The 16226-nt window shown below is 40.7% G+C and overlaps 1 protein-coding gene across 1 annotated transcript in view; it reads left to right on the forward strand.

Moving 5' to 3' along the window:
- The window catches only part of atp6v1c1a (ATPase H+ transporting V1 subunit C1a), a 94317-nt gene extending 79449 nt beyond the window's left edge, over positions 1-14868 (forward strand). Inside the window, 2 exon segments of the mRNA XM_070888506.1 lie at positions 12080-12206; positions 14199-14868. Coding sequence (XP_070744607.1) covers positions 12080-12206; positions 14199-14294 — 223 coding nt within the window. The 3' untranslated portion in view covers positions 14295-14868.
- The last annotated feature ends 1358 nt before the right edge of the window (positions 14869-16226 follow it).

The following is a 16226-nucleotide window of genomic DNA, read 5'->3' on the forward strand; positions in this document are numbered from 1 at the left end:
ATCTTTGGAGATTAAATGATTTGATCTTCCTCCTTTTTGCATCTCTGGATGCATCAAGGTCATCTCTGGGTGATCAGATATTGCTTTTCTATTTCTTTCACTTTCGATTAGAGTTGGATTATGTTTGCTGTATCATATCTGAAAATAAGTATTGTGATATTCTGTGGTTTGAATTAGATTTTAATAAATCTCGGCCACACCGATGAATTGCTATCCAAATTAAGTATGGGATAAGGAGAGGTGGTACAATTTTGATTAAATGATGTTTCATGCTTGTAATTTAGAATTACAAGTAATGACAGACTTCAGCCAAAATGATCTACTGAATAAAACATTTCATTGAATATTGGTTTGTATGCAAAATCCACTCCGTTCTGAGGAAGGGCTCAAACCTGAAACATCAACTGACATGTGTTGGCTGACTGATACTGCCTGACCTGCTGAGTGTCTCCAGCATTGTTTTAAATTTCCAACATCTGCAGTATTTTGCTTTTTGTTACATGGTGTGTTTCCACCTAAATCTTTGATCACTGAGGATTTCAAGCAAAGCTGGATTGTGGGAAATGTGTTTAACTAAATTGTCAATTCTAGGATTTTACAATAACTTGAATTGTGATTTTAAACAATGAAGGAAATATGAACATAAATATAATTATCCAGCCATGTCTAATTCACAAGATACTCATTCACCCCTGGTGTTTTTGCAATTTTTAAAATAAAGTTGAAAATTGTTTATGGTGCAGTTTAAATCGACCTATCTCCACTATTGGTAACCATGGAGGGTAGGTTTCCTCCCCACAATGTCAGTGCAGTGCAGTGTCAGCAGATGATGGGCAAGAAGCTTCAACAATTATTGCCTTTCATCTGGGTAGAAACACAGGTTTTCAAATCATGGGTCTGCTTTTTCTCATTTTACTTGAACTGAACATTGCATTGAATATGTTTTTAGAAATAGAGAGATGTTGAATACATTGAGCTGCTAAGCTAACACCAAATTCTATCGCCTTTATCCAGAACTCTGCACCAGTGTTAGGGACAGAATCAGGTATAGTTAATCAAAGAAAGTCTCTATATTCATAGCTAGCACAAGATTTTTTTCTCCGCGACTTTTCTGGCAGTTTAGGTCTATTTACAAGGGCGAGAACCTTGAAATTGAGCTCGATATCTGGCATGTCTCAGCTGAAGCAGGTTACATGACATATGGTGCTGCTTGCCTTGGTAGTATGCACGTCTACGTTGTTGGATGCCCAGCGGACCAATCTATTCAGACAGAGCTAAAACAATATTTATGAAGTTTGGTCCCCAGATTCAAGAATTGACCTTTCCACAAAATGTATGTTCACAGCCTATTTTGAGTGATAAAATTTTTCCAAGTTAAATCACCCAGGTCACACAATTGCATACACCTCTTCTAATAACAGGGCTAACAACATTCAAGGGCTCTTGGTCAGGTTACAGGTTGGGAGTAATCTCTGTTGTATTTTTCTTGATTTTGGGTCCAAAAATTAGATGATTTGAGCAAATAAATTATTTTCTCGGTGAATGTTTATAATCACAACTTCAGGTTTTAAAAAGGAAAACCATTTGAAAACTAAATGTCTGGCCCTGCTTCCTTCTGGACTGATTTTCAGTCTTGGTGATCAATTAGTTAGTTCAATTTTTTATCTTTGGTTTACAGTACATATTTCTTTGTCTCCCATGAAATGTTTAGGATTTTATTGTGTTACTTGCTGAAATCTATTAATGCTTATAGTGGTCAAAAAACTGCAAATGAGCACTCATTTGAAGTTCCATAAAAGAGAACTTAAATGTAGAACTCTCAAAAGGACAAGTGTCTTTACAGTTTGTTCCCCTTGACAAACAATTGATCCACGATGTATACTTTTGGTGGGAAAAAAGTATTTGTTTTCGGCTCTTTTTATATAAAAAAAAAAAAAAATTTGAATTCTGAAATCTGAAAGTGATGGCTGGCCATCGGCCGAAAGACATTTGAGTTTGATTCAGGCTATCATGGTGCTGCTGGGATATTATACTGGTTTGGTCTGCAGATGATGGAATTGGAGTTTTATGGAAAAAGAAATGTTGGTTTCATTTGACGCATCAGGAAGTATGGAATTGTAATCTAAGGGGCTAGAAGTCTCCAATTTGATTATAATATACTCAATGGACACTTCTTTGCAAACATGAGGAAATAAAACTACAAACCTACTTCAGCACCCTGAATTTGGCAAGACTAGATGTGTATAACTGTTAGGATGGTACAGCAGCTTTAGAGTGTGGTTTATAGGGTCATCACTCCTCAGACTCTCGCATTTCAATCCCCAACTATATCTCTTTTTGCATAATGTTTTTTCTATTAAATTCTGTGTCTTACATTACTGCTTGTAACTAATTTTGTATCCCATCACTGGGAAGAAATTTTAACTAGAGGGGAATGAAAATGGTAGTTTCTCATGGCACAGAAAGGACTAGCTTTACTGAGAAACACATCATTTACCAAGATAGTCCTGTATATTTATCTCATACTTTTATCCAATCACAGTTAAAACTATGTCCAATTCTGTGTCAAAGTACAGTGAATAAGAGTATGAATAGGAGTTAAACTAACATGGCAGAGGGATGGGAACCTATGCAGGGAGACAGAGGGAAATAAAATGGAGGCAGAAGCAAAAGATAGAAAGGAGAATAGTAAAAGTGGAGGGCAGAGAAACCCAAGGCAAAAAAACAAGGGCCACATGAAATGCATCCCAGGGTATTAAGAGATGGCGGAAGTTATAGCAGATGCATTCGTTATAATCTACCAAAATTCTCTGGACTCTGGGGAGGTACCAGTGGATTGGAAAGCAGCTAATGTAACGCCTCTGTTTAAAAAAGGGATTAGGCAAAAGGCAGGTAACTATAGGCCGGTTAGTTTAACATCTGTAGTGGGGAAAATGCTTGAAACTATCATTAAGGAAGAAATAGCGGGATATCTAGATAGGAATAGTGCAATCAAGCAGGCGCAGCATGGATTCATGAAAGGAAAATCATGTTTAACTAACTTACTGGAATTCTTTGAGGATATAATGAGCATGGTGGATAGAGGTGTACCGATGGATGTGGTGTATTTAGATTTCCAAAAGGCATTCGATAAGGTGCCACACAAAAGGTTACTGCAGAAGATAAAGGTACGTGGAGTCAGAGGAAATGTATTAGCATGGATAGAGAATTGGCTGGCGAACAGAAAGCAGAGAGTCGGGATAAATGGGTTCTTTTCCGGTTGGAAATCAGTGGTTAGTGGTGTGCCACAGGGATCAGTGCTGGGACCACAACTGTTTACAATATACATAGATGACCTAGAAGAGGGGACAGTGTAATGCAACAAAATTTGCAGATGACACTAAGATTAGTGGGAAAGCGGGTTGTGTAGAGGACGAATGAGCTAAGGTTTGGCAGATGGTATACAATGTCGGAAAGTGTGAGGTCATCCACCTTGGGGGGGAAAAAAAACAGTAAAAGGGAATATTATTTGAATGGGGAGAAATTACAACATGCTGAGGTGCAGAGGGGACCTGGGGGTCCTTGTGCATGAATCCCAAAAGGTTAGTTTGCAGGTGCAGCAGGTAATCAGGAAGGCAAATGGAATGTTGGCCTTCATTGCGAGAGGGATGGAGTACAAAAGCAGGGAGGTGTTGCTGCAACTGTATAAGGTATTGGTAAGGCCGCACCTGGAGTACTGCGTGCAGTTTTGGTCACCTTACTTAAGGAAGGATATACTAGCTTTGGAAGGGGTACAGAGACGATTCACGAGGCTGATTCGAGAAATGAGGGGGGTTACCTTATGATGATAGATTGAGTAGACTGGGTCTTTACTCTTTGGAGTTCAGAAGGATGAGGGGTGATCTTATAGAAACATTTAAAATCATGAAAGGGATAGACAAGATAGAGGCAGAGAGGTTATTTCCACTGGTAGGGGAGACTAGAACTAGGGGGCACAGCCTCAAAATACGGAGGAGCCAATTTAAAACCGAGTTGAGAAAGAATTTCTTCTCCCAGAGGGTTGTGAATCTGTGGAATTCTCTGCCCAAGGAAGCAGTTGAGGCTGGCTCATTGAATGTTTTCAAGTCAAAGATAGATAGATTTTTAACCAATAAGGGAATTAAGGGTTACGGGGAGAGGGCGGGTAAGTAGAGCTGAGTCCACGACCAGATCAGCCATGATCTTATTGAATGGCGGAGCAGGCTCGAGGGGCTAGATGGCCTACTCCTGTTCCTAATTCTTATGTTCGTATTGCAGCAAAATTCTAAAGGGGCAAAGTGTGTTAAAAAGACCAGCCTGAAGGCTCTGTGCCTCAATGCGAGGAGTATTTGGAATTAACTGCGCAGACAGGAGTTAACGGATATGATGTAATTGGCATGACGGAGACATGGCTCCAGGGTGACCAAGGCTGGGAACTCAACATCCAGGGGTAATCAACGTTTAGGAAGGATAGACAGAAAGGAAAAGGAGGGGGGTGGGGTGACATTGCTGGTTAAAGAGGACATTACTGCAATAGTAAAGAGGGACATTAGTCTGGATGATGTGGAATCGGTATGGGTGGAGCTGCGGAATACCAAAGGGCAGAAAACGCTAGTGGGAGTTGTGTACACACCACCAAACAGTAGTAGTGAGGTTGGGGACAGCATCAAACAAGAAATAAGGGATGTGTGCAATAAAGGTACAGCAGTTATCATGAGCGACTTTAATCTACATATTGATTGGGCTAACCAAACTGGTAGCAGTATGGTGGAGGAGGAGGAAGAGGATTTCTTGGAGTATATTAGGGATGGCTCTCTTGACCAATATGTCGAGGAGCCAACTAGAGAGCTGGCCATCCTAGACTGGGTATTGTGTAATGAGAAGGGACTAATTAGCAATCTTGTTGTGCGAGGCCCCTTGGTGAAGAGTGACCATAATATGGTAGAATTCTTTATTAAGATGGATAGTGACACAGTTAATTTGGAAACTAGGTCCTGAACTTAAGGAAAAGTAACTTTGATGGTTTGAGGCGTGAATTAGCTAGAATAGACTGGCAAATGATACTTAAGGGTTGACTGTGGATAGGCAATGGCAAACATTTAAAGATCACATGGATGAACTTCAGCAATTGTACATCACTGTCTGGAGTAAAAATAAAACAGGGAAGGTGGCTCAACAAGGGAAATTAAGGATGGTGTTAAAACCAAGGAAGAGGCATATAAATTAGCTAGAAAAAGTAACAAACCTGAGGACTGGGAGGAATTTAGAATTCAACAGAGGAGGACTAAAGGTTTAATTAAGAGGGGGACAATAGAGTATGAGAGGAAGCTTGCAGGGAACATAAAAACTGACTGCAAAAGCTTCTATAAATATGTGAAGAGAAAAAGATTAGTGAAGACAAATGTCGATCCCTTGCAGTCAGATTCAGGTGAATTTATAATGGGAAACAAAGAAATGGCAGACCAATTGAACAAATACTTCGGTTCTGTCTTCATGAAGGAAGACACGAATGACCTTCCAAATGTACTAGGAGACAGTGGGTCTAGTGAGGAAGAGGAACTGAAGGATATCTTTATTAGGTGGGAAATTGTGTTAGGGAAATTGATGGTATTGAAAGCCGATAAATCCCTGGGACCTGATAGTCTGCATCCCAGAGTACTTAAGGAAGTGGCCCTAGAAATAGTGGATGCATTGGTGATCATTTTCCAACAGTCTGTCGACTCTGGATCAGTTCCTATGGACTGGAGGGTAGCTAATGTAACACCACTTTTTAAAAAAGGAGGGAGAGAAAGTGGGTAATTATAGACCGGTTAGCCTGACATCAGTAGTGGGGAAAATGTTGGAATCAATCATTAAGGATGAAATATCAGTGCATTTGGAAAGCAGTGACAGGATCAATCCAAGTCAGCATGGATTTATGAAAGGGAAATCATGCTTGACGAATCTTCTGGAATTTTTTGAGGATGTAACTAGCAGAGTGGACAAGGGAGAACCAGTGGCAGTGGTGTATTTGGACTTTCAAAAGGCTTTTGACAAGGTCCCGCCCAAGAGATTGGTGTGCAAAGTCAAAGCACATGGTATTGGGGGTAATGTACTGACGTGGATAGAGAACTGGTTGGCAGACAGGAAGCAGAGAGTCAGGATAAACGGGTCCTTTTCAGAATGGTAGGCAGTGACAAGTGGAGTGCCACAGGGCTCAGTGCTGGGACCCTAGCTATTTACAATATACATTAATGATTTAGACGAAGGAATTGAATGCAATATTTCCAAGTTTGCAGATGACACTAAGCTGGGTGGCGGTGTGAGCTGTGAGGCGGATGCTAAGAGGTTGCAGGGTGACTTGGACAAGTTAGGTGATTGGGCAAATGCATGGCAGATGCAGTATAATGTGGATAAATGTGAGGTTATCCATTTTGGGGGCAAAAACACAAAGGCAGAATATTATCTGAATGGCGGCAGATTAAGAAAAGGGGAGGTGTAACGAGACCTGGGTGTCATGGTTCATCAGTCATTGAAGGTTGGCATGCAGGTACAGCAGGTGGTGAAGAAGGCAAATGGTATGTTGGCCTTCATAGCTAGGGGATTTGAGTATAGGAGCAGGGAGGTCTTACTGCAGTTGTACAGGGCCTTAGTGAGGCCTCACCTGGAATATTGTATTCAGTTTTGGTCTCCTAATCTAAGGAAGGACGTTCTTGCTATTGAGGGAGTGCAGTGAAGGTTCACCAGACTGATTCCAGGGATGGCTGGACTGTCATGAGGAGAGACTGGATCAAATGGGCCCTTATTCACTGGAGTTTAGAAGGATGAGAGGGGATCTCATAGAAACGTATAAGATTCTGACGGGACTGGACAGGTTAGATGTGGGAAGAATGTTCCTGATGTTGGGGAAGTCCAGAACCAGGGGACATAGTCTTAGGATAAGGGTAGGCCATTTAGGACTGAGATGAGGAGAAACTTCTTCACACAGAGTTGTTAACCTGTGGAATTCCCTGCCGCAGAGAGTTGTTGATGCCAGTTCATTGGATATATTCAAGAGGGAGTTAGATATGGCCCTTGCGGCTAAGGGGATCAAGGGGTATGGAGAGAAAGCAAGAAAGAGGTACTGAGAGGGAATGATCAGCTATGATCTTGACTGGCGGTGTGGGCTTGAAGGGCCGAATGGCCTACTCCTGCACCTATTTTCTATGTTTCTATGTGTGAAAAGTGTCTAATATAGAAGCTAGGTCTGAAGAATAAATGCATTTTCCAATTATTCGTTCATAATTGAGCTTGTCGTGAAAGCAATGTACTCAAATTATGCAGAAGTACAGGAGGGGGAGAAAAGTCTGTGGAGAATATTTTTGTTTAAAGTATCCCCTCCCACTGTCTACAATATGACGACATTTATTTTAAATGTCAATTAACATAACGGAGACTGCTACACTCGGTCTTCTTGCATCTCGGCTGTCCTGGTGATTTCTCTGTCTGGATCAGCTCTCTGCACTCCTCTGTGACTTCCTTGACTGTGATAAGACTGTTGCTTCAGGCTGATCTGATGCTACTCCAATTCAGGAAAACCTGCTACCAGCTGGGGGCGCTACATACACTGGAATAAGTCAAAAGCCCAGTTATCGAAAGTTGCTTCCTTTGCTGTAGATATCAGCAGAGAGCAGGAACACGATCATTTTGGCTAGCACAGGTATGTGTGCCGTGAGAGGCAGTTGAGAAATAATTTGTGGAACAAAATGTTGCCCCAAGCATGGAAGAAAAAATGTAAATAAACTAGTCAATCTCCTGGGGAATTGCACATGGCGCGGAAAGATCTGTCTAATGTTAATGTTTATTTCACTGTTCCAAAAAGATGTGATGAAATTACCTCTCAAATCAGTGGATGACAGAGCCTGCTACTAAAGGGATGTACACACAGAGCAACTGAACAAATAACAGAACTTTTAATTACGGTGAAATATCTTCTAGAGTTTTTTTGAGGATGTAACTAGTAGAGTGGACAAGGGAGAACCAGTGGATGTGGCGTATTTGGACTTTCAAAAGGCTTTTGACAAGGTCCCACCCAAGAGATTAGTGTGCAAAATTAAAGCACATGGTATTGGGGGTAATGTATTGACGTGGATAGAGAATGGGTTGGCAGGCAGGAAGCAAAGGGTAGGAATAAACGGGTCCTTTTCAGAATGGCAGGCAATGATTAGTGGGGTACAGCAAGGTTCAGTGCTGGGATCCCAGCTATTTACGATATACATTAATGATTTAGACGAAGGAATTGAATGTAATATCTCCAAGTTTGCAGATGACACTAAGCTGGGTGGCGGTGTGAGCTGTGAGGTGGATGCTAAGAGGCTGCAGGGTGACTTGGACAGGTTAGGTGAGTGGGCAAATGCATGGCAGATGCAGTATAATGTAGATAAATGTGAGGTTATCCAATTTGGTGGCAAAAACAGAAAGGCAGAATATTATCTGAATGATGACCGAAAAAGGAGAGGTGTGAGACCTGGGTGTCATGGTACATCGGTCATTGAAGGTTGGCATGCAGGCAAATGGCATGTTGGCCTTCATAGCGAGAGGATTTGAGTATAGGAGCAGGGAGGTCTTACTGCAGTTTTACAGGGCCTTGGTGAGGCCACACCTTGAATATTGTGTACAGTTTTGGTCTCCTAATCTGAGGAAGGACATTCTTGCTATTGAGAGTGCAGCAAAGGTTCACCAGACTGATTCCCAGGATGGCAAGACTGACCTATGAAGAAAGACTGGATCGACTAGGCTTCTATTCACTGGAATTTAGAAGAATGAGGGGGTTTCTCATAGAAACACACAACATTCTGACGGGTTTAGACAGGTTAGATGCAGGAAGAATGTTCCTGATGTTAGGGAAGTCCAGAACCAGGGATCACAGTCTAAGGATAAGGGGTAAGCCATTTGGGACCGAGAGGAGGAGAAACTTCTTCACTCAGAATTGTGAACCCGTGCAATTCTCTACCACAGAAAGTTGTTGAGGCCAGTTCGTTACATATATTCAAAAGGGAGTTAGATGTGATCCTTGCGGCTAAAGGGATCAAGAGGTATGGAGAGAAAGCAGGAATGGGGTACTAAGGTTGCATGATCAGCCATGATCATATTGAATGGTGGTGAAGGCCGAATGGCCTACTCCTGCACCTATTTTCTTTGTTTCTATGTCATTTGATCTGCACTGTTACGCAGCCAGCAGCTGCAATGGCAATTGGCGGTTTATTGGGAATGTGAAAAGTTGGGGAAATGTCAGCAGTGCCAATAGGATAAAATCTCTCTACGGTCTCGTCTGATTCGCAGAGTATGTCCTTGCTGTTTATTTTTATACACAGCCAGCATCTGCAGGTGAAGGATTGCCACTTATTTATCAGTAGGATTAAAACATCAGGAAAATTTTAAATGAGACACTAAAATATTAATTCTGAACAGAAAGTTTATAAAGATAAACTATTTACAGGCTATTAGTTGTGATGAAATACCTTTAAATTTGTTAGTGAGGCACGAAGCTCAGTCAGGCTCAGGGCAGTGAACAGAGGTAGTAGAGTGAAAGAAGGGTGGCAGCGCCACCTAGTGTAGCAAGACTGAAAGGTAAGTATATTGAAGGAGGCCCATTTAAAAAATAATGTAAATCAGTGTTACTACATGCCACAAGTGACAAAATGGTGACCCAGGAAGTTAAAAATGTGACGCAGTATGTGCAGTTATAAGAAATGTTGTATTATAATGGGTTGTACATCGGATTCCTATGTTGCATGCAATTTTTTTTAATAGGGAGTGGACTGTTATGTTGTACGTGGAGAACTTAGTAATTCTTCGGAAAAAAATAATCTTTGTGCTAATCTTCAATTACGTTTTCTTTTCATCTGTTGAAATTTTTGAAAATAATTATGTTTGCAACTTCAAGGAAGGGTTGGTTGAAATTCAGTTTAACGTGGAAGTTATATATCATTTCTCCATGTGTGGCACAGTATTTTACACATGAAAAGACCAATGCGTATAAGGTGGCCAAGGTTAGTCGGAAACTAGAGGATTGGGAAAATTTTAAGCAACAGCAAAGAATGACTAAAAAAGCAATAAAGAAAGGGAAGATAGATTACGAAGGCAAACTTGCGCAGAACATAAAAACAGATAGTAAAAGCTTTTACAGATATATAAAACGGAAAAGAGTGACTAAAGTAAATGTTGGTCCCTTAGAAGATGAAAAGGGGGATTTAATAATGGGAAATGTGGAGATGGCTGAGACCTTAAACAATTATTTTGCTTCCGTCTTCACAGTGGAAGACACAAAAACCATGCCAAAAATTGCTGGTCATAGGAATGTGGGAAGGGAGGACCTTGAGATGATCACTATCACTAGGGAGGTAGTGCTGGACAGACTAATGGGACTGAAGGTAGACAAGTCCCCTAGTCCTGATGAAATGCATCCCAGGGTATTAAAAGAGATGGCGGAAGTTATAGCAGATGCATTTGTTATAATCTACCAAAATTCTCTGGACTCTGGGGAGGTACCAGCGGATTGGAGAGCAGCTAATGTAACGCCTCTGTTTAAAAAAAAAAAAAAAAAGGGGGCAGGCAAAAGGCAGGTAACTATAGGCCGGTTAGTTTAACATCTGTAGTGGGGAAAATGCTTGAAACTATCATTTAAGGAAGAAATAGCGGGACATCTGGATAGGAATAGTGCAATCAAGCAGACGCAGCATGGATTCATGAAAGGGAAATCATGTTTAACTAACTTACTGGAATTCTTTGAGGATATAACGAGCATGGTGGATAGAGGTGTACCGATGGATGTGGTGTATTTAGATTTCCAAAAGGCATTCGATAAGGTGCCACACAAAAGGTTACTGCAGAAGATAAAAGTACGTGGAGTCAGAGGAAATGTATTAGCATGGATAGAGAATTGGCTTGCGAACAGAAAGCAGAGTGTCGGGATAAATGGGTCCTTTTCCGGTTGGAAATCAGTGGTTAGTGGTGTTCCACAGGGATCAGTGCTGGGACCACAACTGTTTACAATATACATAGATGACCTAGAAGAGGGGACAGAGTGTAGTGCAACAAAATTTGCAGATGACACTAAGATTAGTGGGAAAGCGGGTTGTGGAGAGGACTCGGAGAGGCTGCAAGGAGATTTGGAAAGGTTAAGCGAATGGGCTAAGGTTTGGCAGATGGAATACAATGTCGGAAAGTGTGAGGTCATCCACCTTGGGGGGGAAAAAAAACAGTAAAAGGGAATATTATTTGAATGGGGAGAAATTACAACATGCTGTGGTGCAGAGGGACCTGGGGGTCCTTGTGCATGAATCCCAAAAGGTTAGTTTGCAGGTGCAGCAGGTAATCAGGAAGGCAAATGGAATGTTGGCCTTCATTGCGAAAGGGATGGAGTACAAAAGCAGGGAGGTGTTGCTGCAACTGTATAAGGTATTGGTGAGGCTCCACCTGGAGTACTGCTTGCAGTTTTGGTCACCTTACTAAAGGAAGGATGTACTAGCTTTGGAAGGGGTACAGAGACGATTCACTAGGCTGATTCGAGAAATGAGGGGGGTTACCTTATGATGATAGATTGAGTAGACTGGGTCTTTACTCCTTGGAGTTCAGAAGGATGAGGGGTGATCTTATAGAAACATTTAAAATCATGAAAGGGATAGACAAGATAGAGGCAGAGAGGTTGTTTCCATTGGTGGGGTGACTAGAACTAGGGAGCACAGCCTCAAAATACGGAGGAGCCAATTTAAAACCGAGTTGAGAAAGAATTTCTTCTCCCAGAGGGTTGTGAATCTATGGAATTCTCTGCCCAAGGAAGCAGTTGAGGCTGGCTCATTGAATGTTTTCAAGTCAAAGATTGATAGATTTTTAAGCACTAAGGGAATTAAAGGTTATGGGGAGAGGGCGGGTAAGTGGAGCTGAGTCCACGACCAGATCAGCCATGATCTTATTGAATGGCGGAGCAGGCTCGAGGGGCTCGATGGCCTACTCCTGTTCCTAATTCTTATGTTCTTATGTTCTTAAAAGACTAGGAAATATTGCTACTATCTTTGCACCATTCTTTGTCACTTTGTAATTTTATTTTGCTGCTTGTATCCAGATATGGTTTGCCAGTAAACTTCCAGGCAATGCTTTTACAACCCAACAAAAAGATGATGAAGAAGCTTCGAGAAGTTCTCAATGATCTATACAAACACCTGGACAGTAGTGCAGCTGCCATCATTGATGTAAGTATTTGCATGGCAAAATTTGATTATCTGCCAATAGACATTAATGTATTAGTAGATGCTACCAATAAAGTAGAACAGTTAGCTTTTCTAATTATAAACAAAATGCTGGAAATACCCAGCAGGTCAGGCAGCATCTGTGGAGAGAGAGACCCAGTTAACATTATATTTCATATCCATGCTGTCACTGCCCCTTTATTCCATGCGCTTCAAGTTTGCTGACAAGCCTATCATGTGGCACTTTATCAAACGCCTTTTGAAAGTCCATGTACGCCACATCAACCACATTGCCCTCATCAACCTGTTGCCTCATCAAAAAAAATCAGGTTCGTTAAACACGATTTAACTTCAACAACTCCATGCTGGCTTTCCTTAATTAAGCCACACTTATCCAAGTGACTGTTTAGTTTTGTCCCAGATTATCGTTTTTATAATCTTCCTCACTACCGAGGTTAAACTGACTGACCTGTAGTTGCTGGGTTTATCCTTGCACTCTTTTTTGAACAAGGGTATAACATTTGCAATTCTCCACTTCTCTGGCAACAGCCCCGTATCCAAGGAGGATTGGAAGATTATGGCCAGTACTTCCGCAGTTTCCACCGTTATTTCCCTCAGCATCCTAGGATGCATCCCATCTGGTCCTACAGCCAGCCTTTCTAGTGCCTCCTCATTAATTTTTATCCCATCTAGTATCTCAACTACCTCTTTCACTATGACTTTGGCAGCATCTTCCTTGGTAAAGACAGCTACAAAGTACTCATTTAGTACCTCGGCCATCCTCTCTGCTTTCATGTGTAGGTCTCCATTTTGGTCCCTAATTGGCCCCATCCCTCCTTGTTACCCGTTTACTATTTATATGTCTATGGAAGTCTTTTGGATTCCCTTTTATAGCTGCCAATCTATTCTCATACTCTTTCTTTGCCCCTCTTATTTCCTTTTTCATTTCCCCTCTGAACTTTCTATATTCAGCCTGGTTCTCACTTGCATTCTCAACCTGACATCTTCATCTTACTCTATCTCTTTCGTCATCCAGGGAGCTTTGGCTTCAGTTGCCCTACCTTTTCCCCCTCTTGGGAATGTACCTGAACCATCTCATTAAAGGCAGCCCATTGTTCGATTACAGTTTTGCCTGCCAACCTTTGATTCCACTTTATCCAGGCCAGATCCATTCTCAACCCACTGTTACTGGCCTTCCTCCCAATCGTATTTTTACTCTAGATTACTCCGTCCTTTTCTAAACCTAATCTAAACCTTATGATACTATGACTGCTGTTCCCTAAATGTTCACCTGCTGACACTTCCTCTACTTGACCCACCTCATTCCCCAGAACCAGATCTAGCAATGCCTCCTTTCCCGTTTAGCTGCTAACCTGTCCTATCTCGTTAAAGAGACTACTCAAGTACTCTCTCTCTTGGGAAGTTGGGTATACCATAAGTTTGGCTTGCTTTTATTTGTAATAGACCAGTATAACTTTGAAAATACTCATGTTGGCCTGCCCCTTAAATATTTGGCAAAATCTATCCGATACAAAATATTTTAAAATACCCGCCATACATTCTTCTTTGTACAGATATATAACCATTAAAAACAGTTGCCTGATGGAACTATTCCTTGTAACTCTTGCTTAATATTTCGCTCGGTGCAGTTTTTCTTGAGTTCTGTTTGAAGTATGGAGACTTTTTTTGTAATATAGAAATTTGAGTAATTTAGCATAAAGAAATTGACCTTGAAGTTACATTATTTGATTGCAAGATAGTGTCAGCAATATTTCATGTAAATAATTGGAATTGGGAATAAAATACTCAAAATATGTGGTAATCCCTAAAATAGAAGCTTATATTCTGTAAACGGTAGATTCTGAGATTTCTATACGTTGGCAGCTACTACACCATCTGAAATTGAGCAGAGTTTAAAAAAAATGAAGAATTGGTAAATAATCAGCTAGAATAATATAAATCAAATGCTAATTTGTTTTTAAACTCATTTTTCAGGCTGCCATGGACATACCAGGCCTAAGTCTAAGCCAGCAGGAATACTACCCATATGTGTATTACAAGATTGACTGCAATCTGCTTGAATTCAAATAAAAACTAATACAATTTTCTCCAGCCAGCTTGGCTTTTAGAGTATGGGTTACAGTAGTATTGGACAGATGCCTGCTCGTCCCTTAATTTTCTTCAAGTCTGAGTTAACTGGTGTTTGCTTACTCATTCCTGCGATTAGGTACAGTCCTGTGATCTGTCTGCCGCTGTTTCCTTTGAAAACATGTGTTGTACTTTTTTACCAATCAGGTATTGAATTATGTGCTGCAATAATCTGGATCTATATTTATGAAACAAATTCATTATTTAAAAACAAATAAGTCAATTGTGAAGTGCTGTGCAGTAAACTGCATTGGTTGTCAATATTCCTGAAAGACCTTGTTTACAACTGTATATTAATAGTGCAGAAGAGTTTGTATCATTTCACCTATTTACCTGTGTTTGATACATAGAATTTTAAATAGTCACTGGTAGTAAAAAATCGTGTTTATTGAAAACGTGTATGTGATGTACAGAGTCTGTACCGATGTTTTAAACGTGACTCCAATGTGCAAACACTGTAAACATTCATGATTTATCACGCCTACAAAATATGGAATAAATGTAAAAGCCATGGTAACCAAGTGTTGAACATTTGTCAACTTTTGAAATTCAGCAATTTTATAATGTTTAAAAATAATTTTGTTGACCAATATTACAGAATTACCTTGTGTTTAGCTTTGTATATAATTGTATAATTTATGATCACTGATTTAAGTGGCAGGACTTAAAAGTGCAAACAGAACTTGAATATTCATCATTTGCAAAAATGTTTCTGCTGAACAAAAGAACCCTACTTGGGTAGAGGAAAGAACAATATGTAATGACAATATGTGTTGTCTTTGTTCGAGGTCAAATTTTATTTTTGTACTGCATGTGGAGTAAAATACCATTTGTATTTCTGCAGGTTTACTTTCCATGGTTCATGTGTAGTCGGGCCAGTTAGTTTCAGTCCTGCTCACATTACTGAGGAAATGGATTAGATGTTAAAATAAATATCTCGGCTACCCAAAAATGCCTCAAGTGTCAGCTGTGGCTCAGTGGGTAGCACACTTGCCTTTTAGTCAGAAGGTTGTGGGTTCAAGTCCCACTTCAGGGACTTGAGCACATCAATCTAGGCTGACACTCCAGAGCAGTGCTGAGGGAGTGCTGCACTTTTGGAGGTGCCGTCTTTCGGATAAGACGCTAAACCGAAGTTCTGTCTCCCCCTCAGGTGGACGTAAAAGATCCCATGGCACTATTGTGAAGAAGAGCAGGGGAGTTATCCCGTGTCCTGGCCAATAGTTACTCCTCAATCAACATAACAAAATAGCGGTCATTATCACATTGCTGTTTGTGGGAGCTTGCTTGTGTGCAAATTGGCTGCCTCGTTTCCACATTACAATAGTGATTACTTTCCAAAAGTACTTCATTGGCTGTAAAGTGCTTTGAGACGTTCGGTGGTCATGAAAGGCGCTATATTAATGCAAATCTCTCTTTGCAAATTATATACTTGTAGTTTTTACCATTTTTTTTCCTCCCTTTCAAATGCCCCTTTTTTCTTTTTGTTCTGTTGGTGTCCCTCTACACAGTTAACTTCTGATATTTTATTTCCATTATTCTGTGGATGCGGTGTATTTGGACTTCCAGAAGGCATTTGACAAGGTACCACATAAAAGGTAAAAGTTCACGGGGTTGGGGGTAATATATTAACATGGATAGAGGATTGACTAACTGACAGAAAACAGAGAGTCAGGATAAATGCATCATTCTCGGGTTGGCAATCAGTAACTAGTGGGGTGCCGCAGGGATCAATGCTGGGACCCCAATTATTTACAATCTATATTAATGACTTGGAAGAAGGGGTTGAGTGTAACGTAGCCAAGTTTGCTGACAATACAAAGATGGGAGGAAAAGCAATGTGTGAGGAGGACACAAAAAATCTGCAAAAGGACATAG

The sequence above is a fragment of the Pristiophorus japonicus genome, chromosome 1 (assembly GCF_044704955.1).
Source record: "Pristiophorus japonicus isolate sPriJap1 chromosome 1, sPriJap1.hap1, whole genome shotgun sequence".
Classification (NCBI taxonomy): domain Eukaryota; kingdom Metazoa; phylum Chordata; class Chondrichthyes; family Pristiophoridae; genus Pristiophorus; species Pristiophorus japonicus.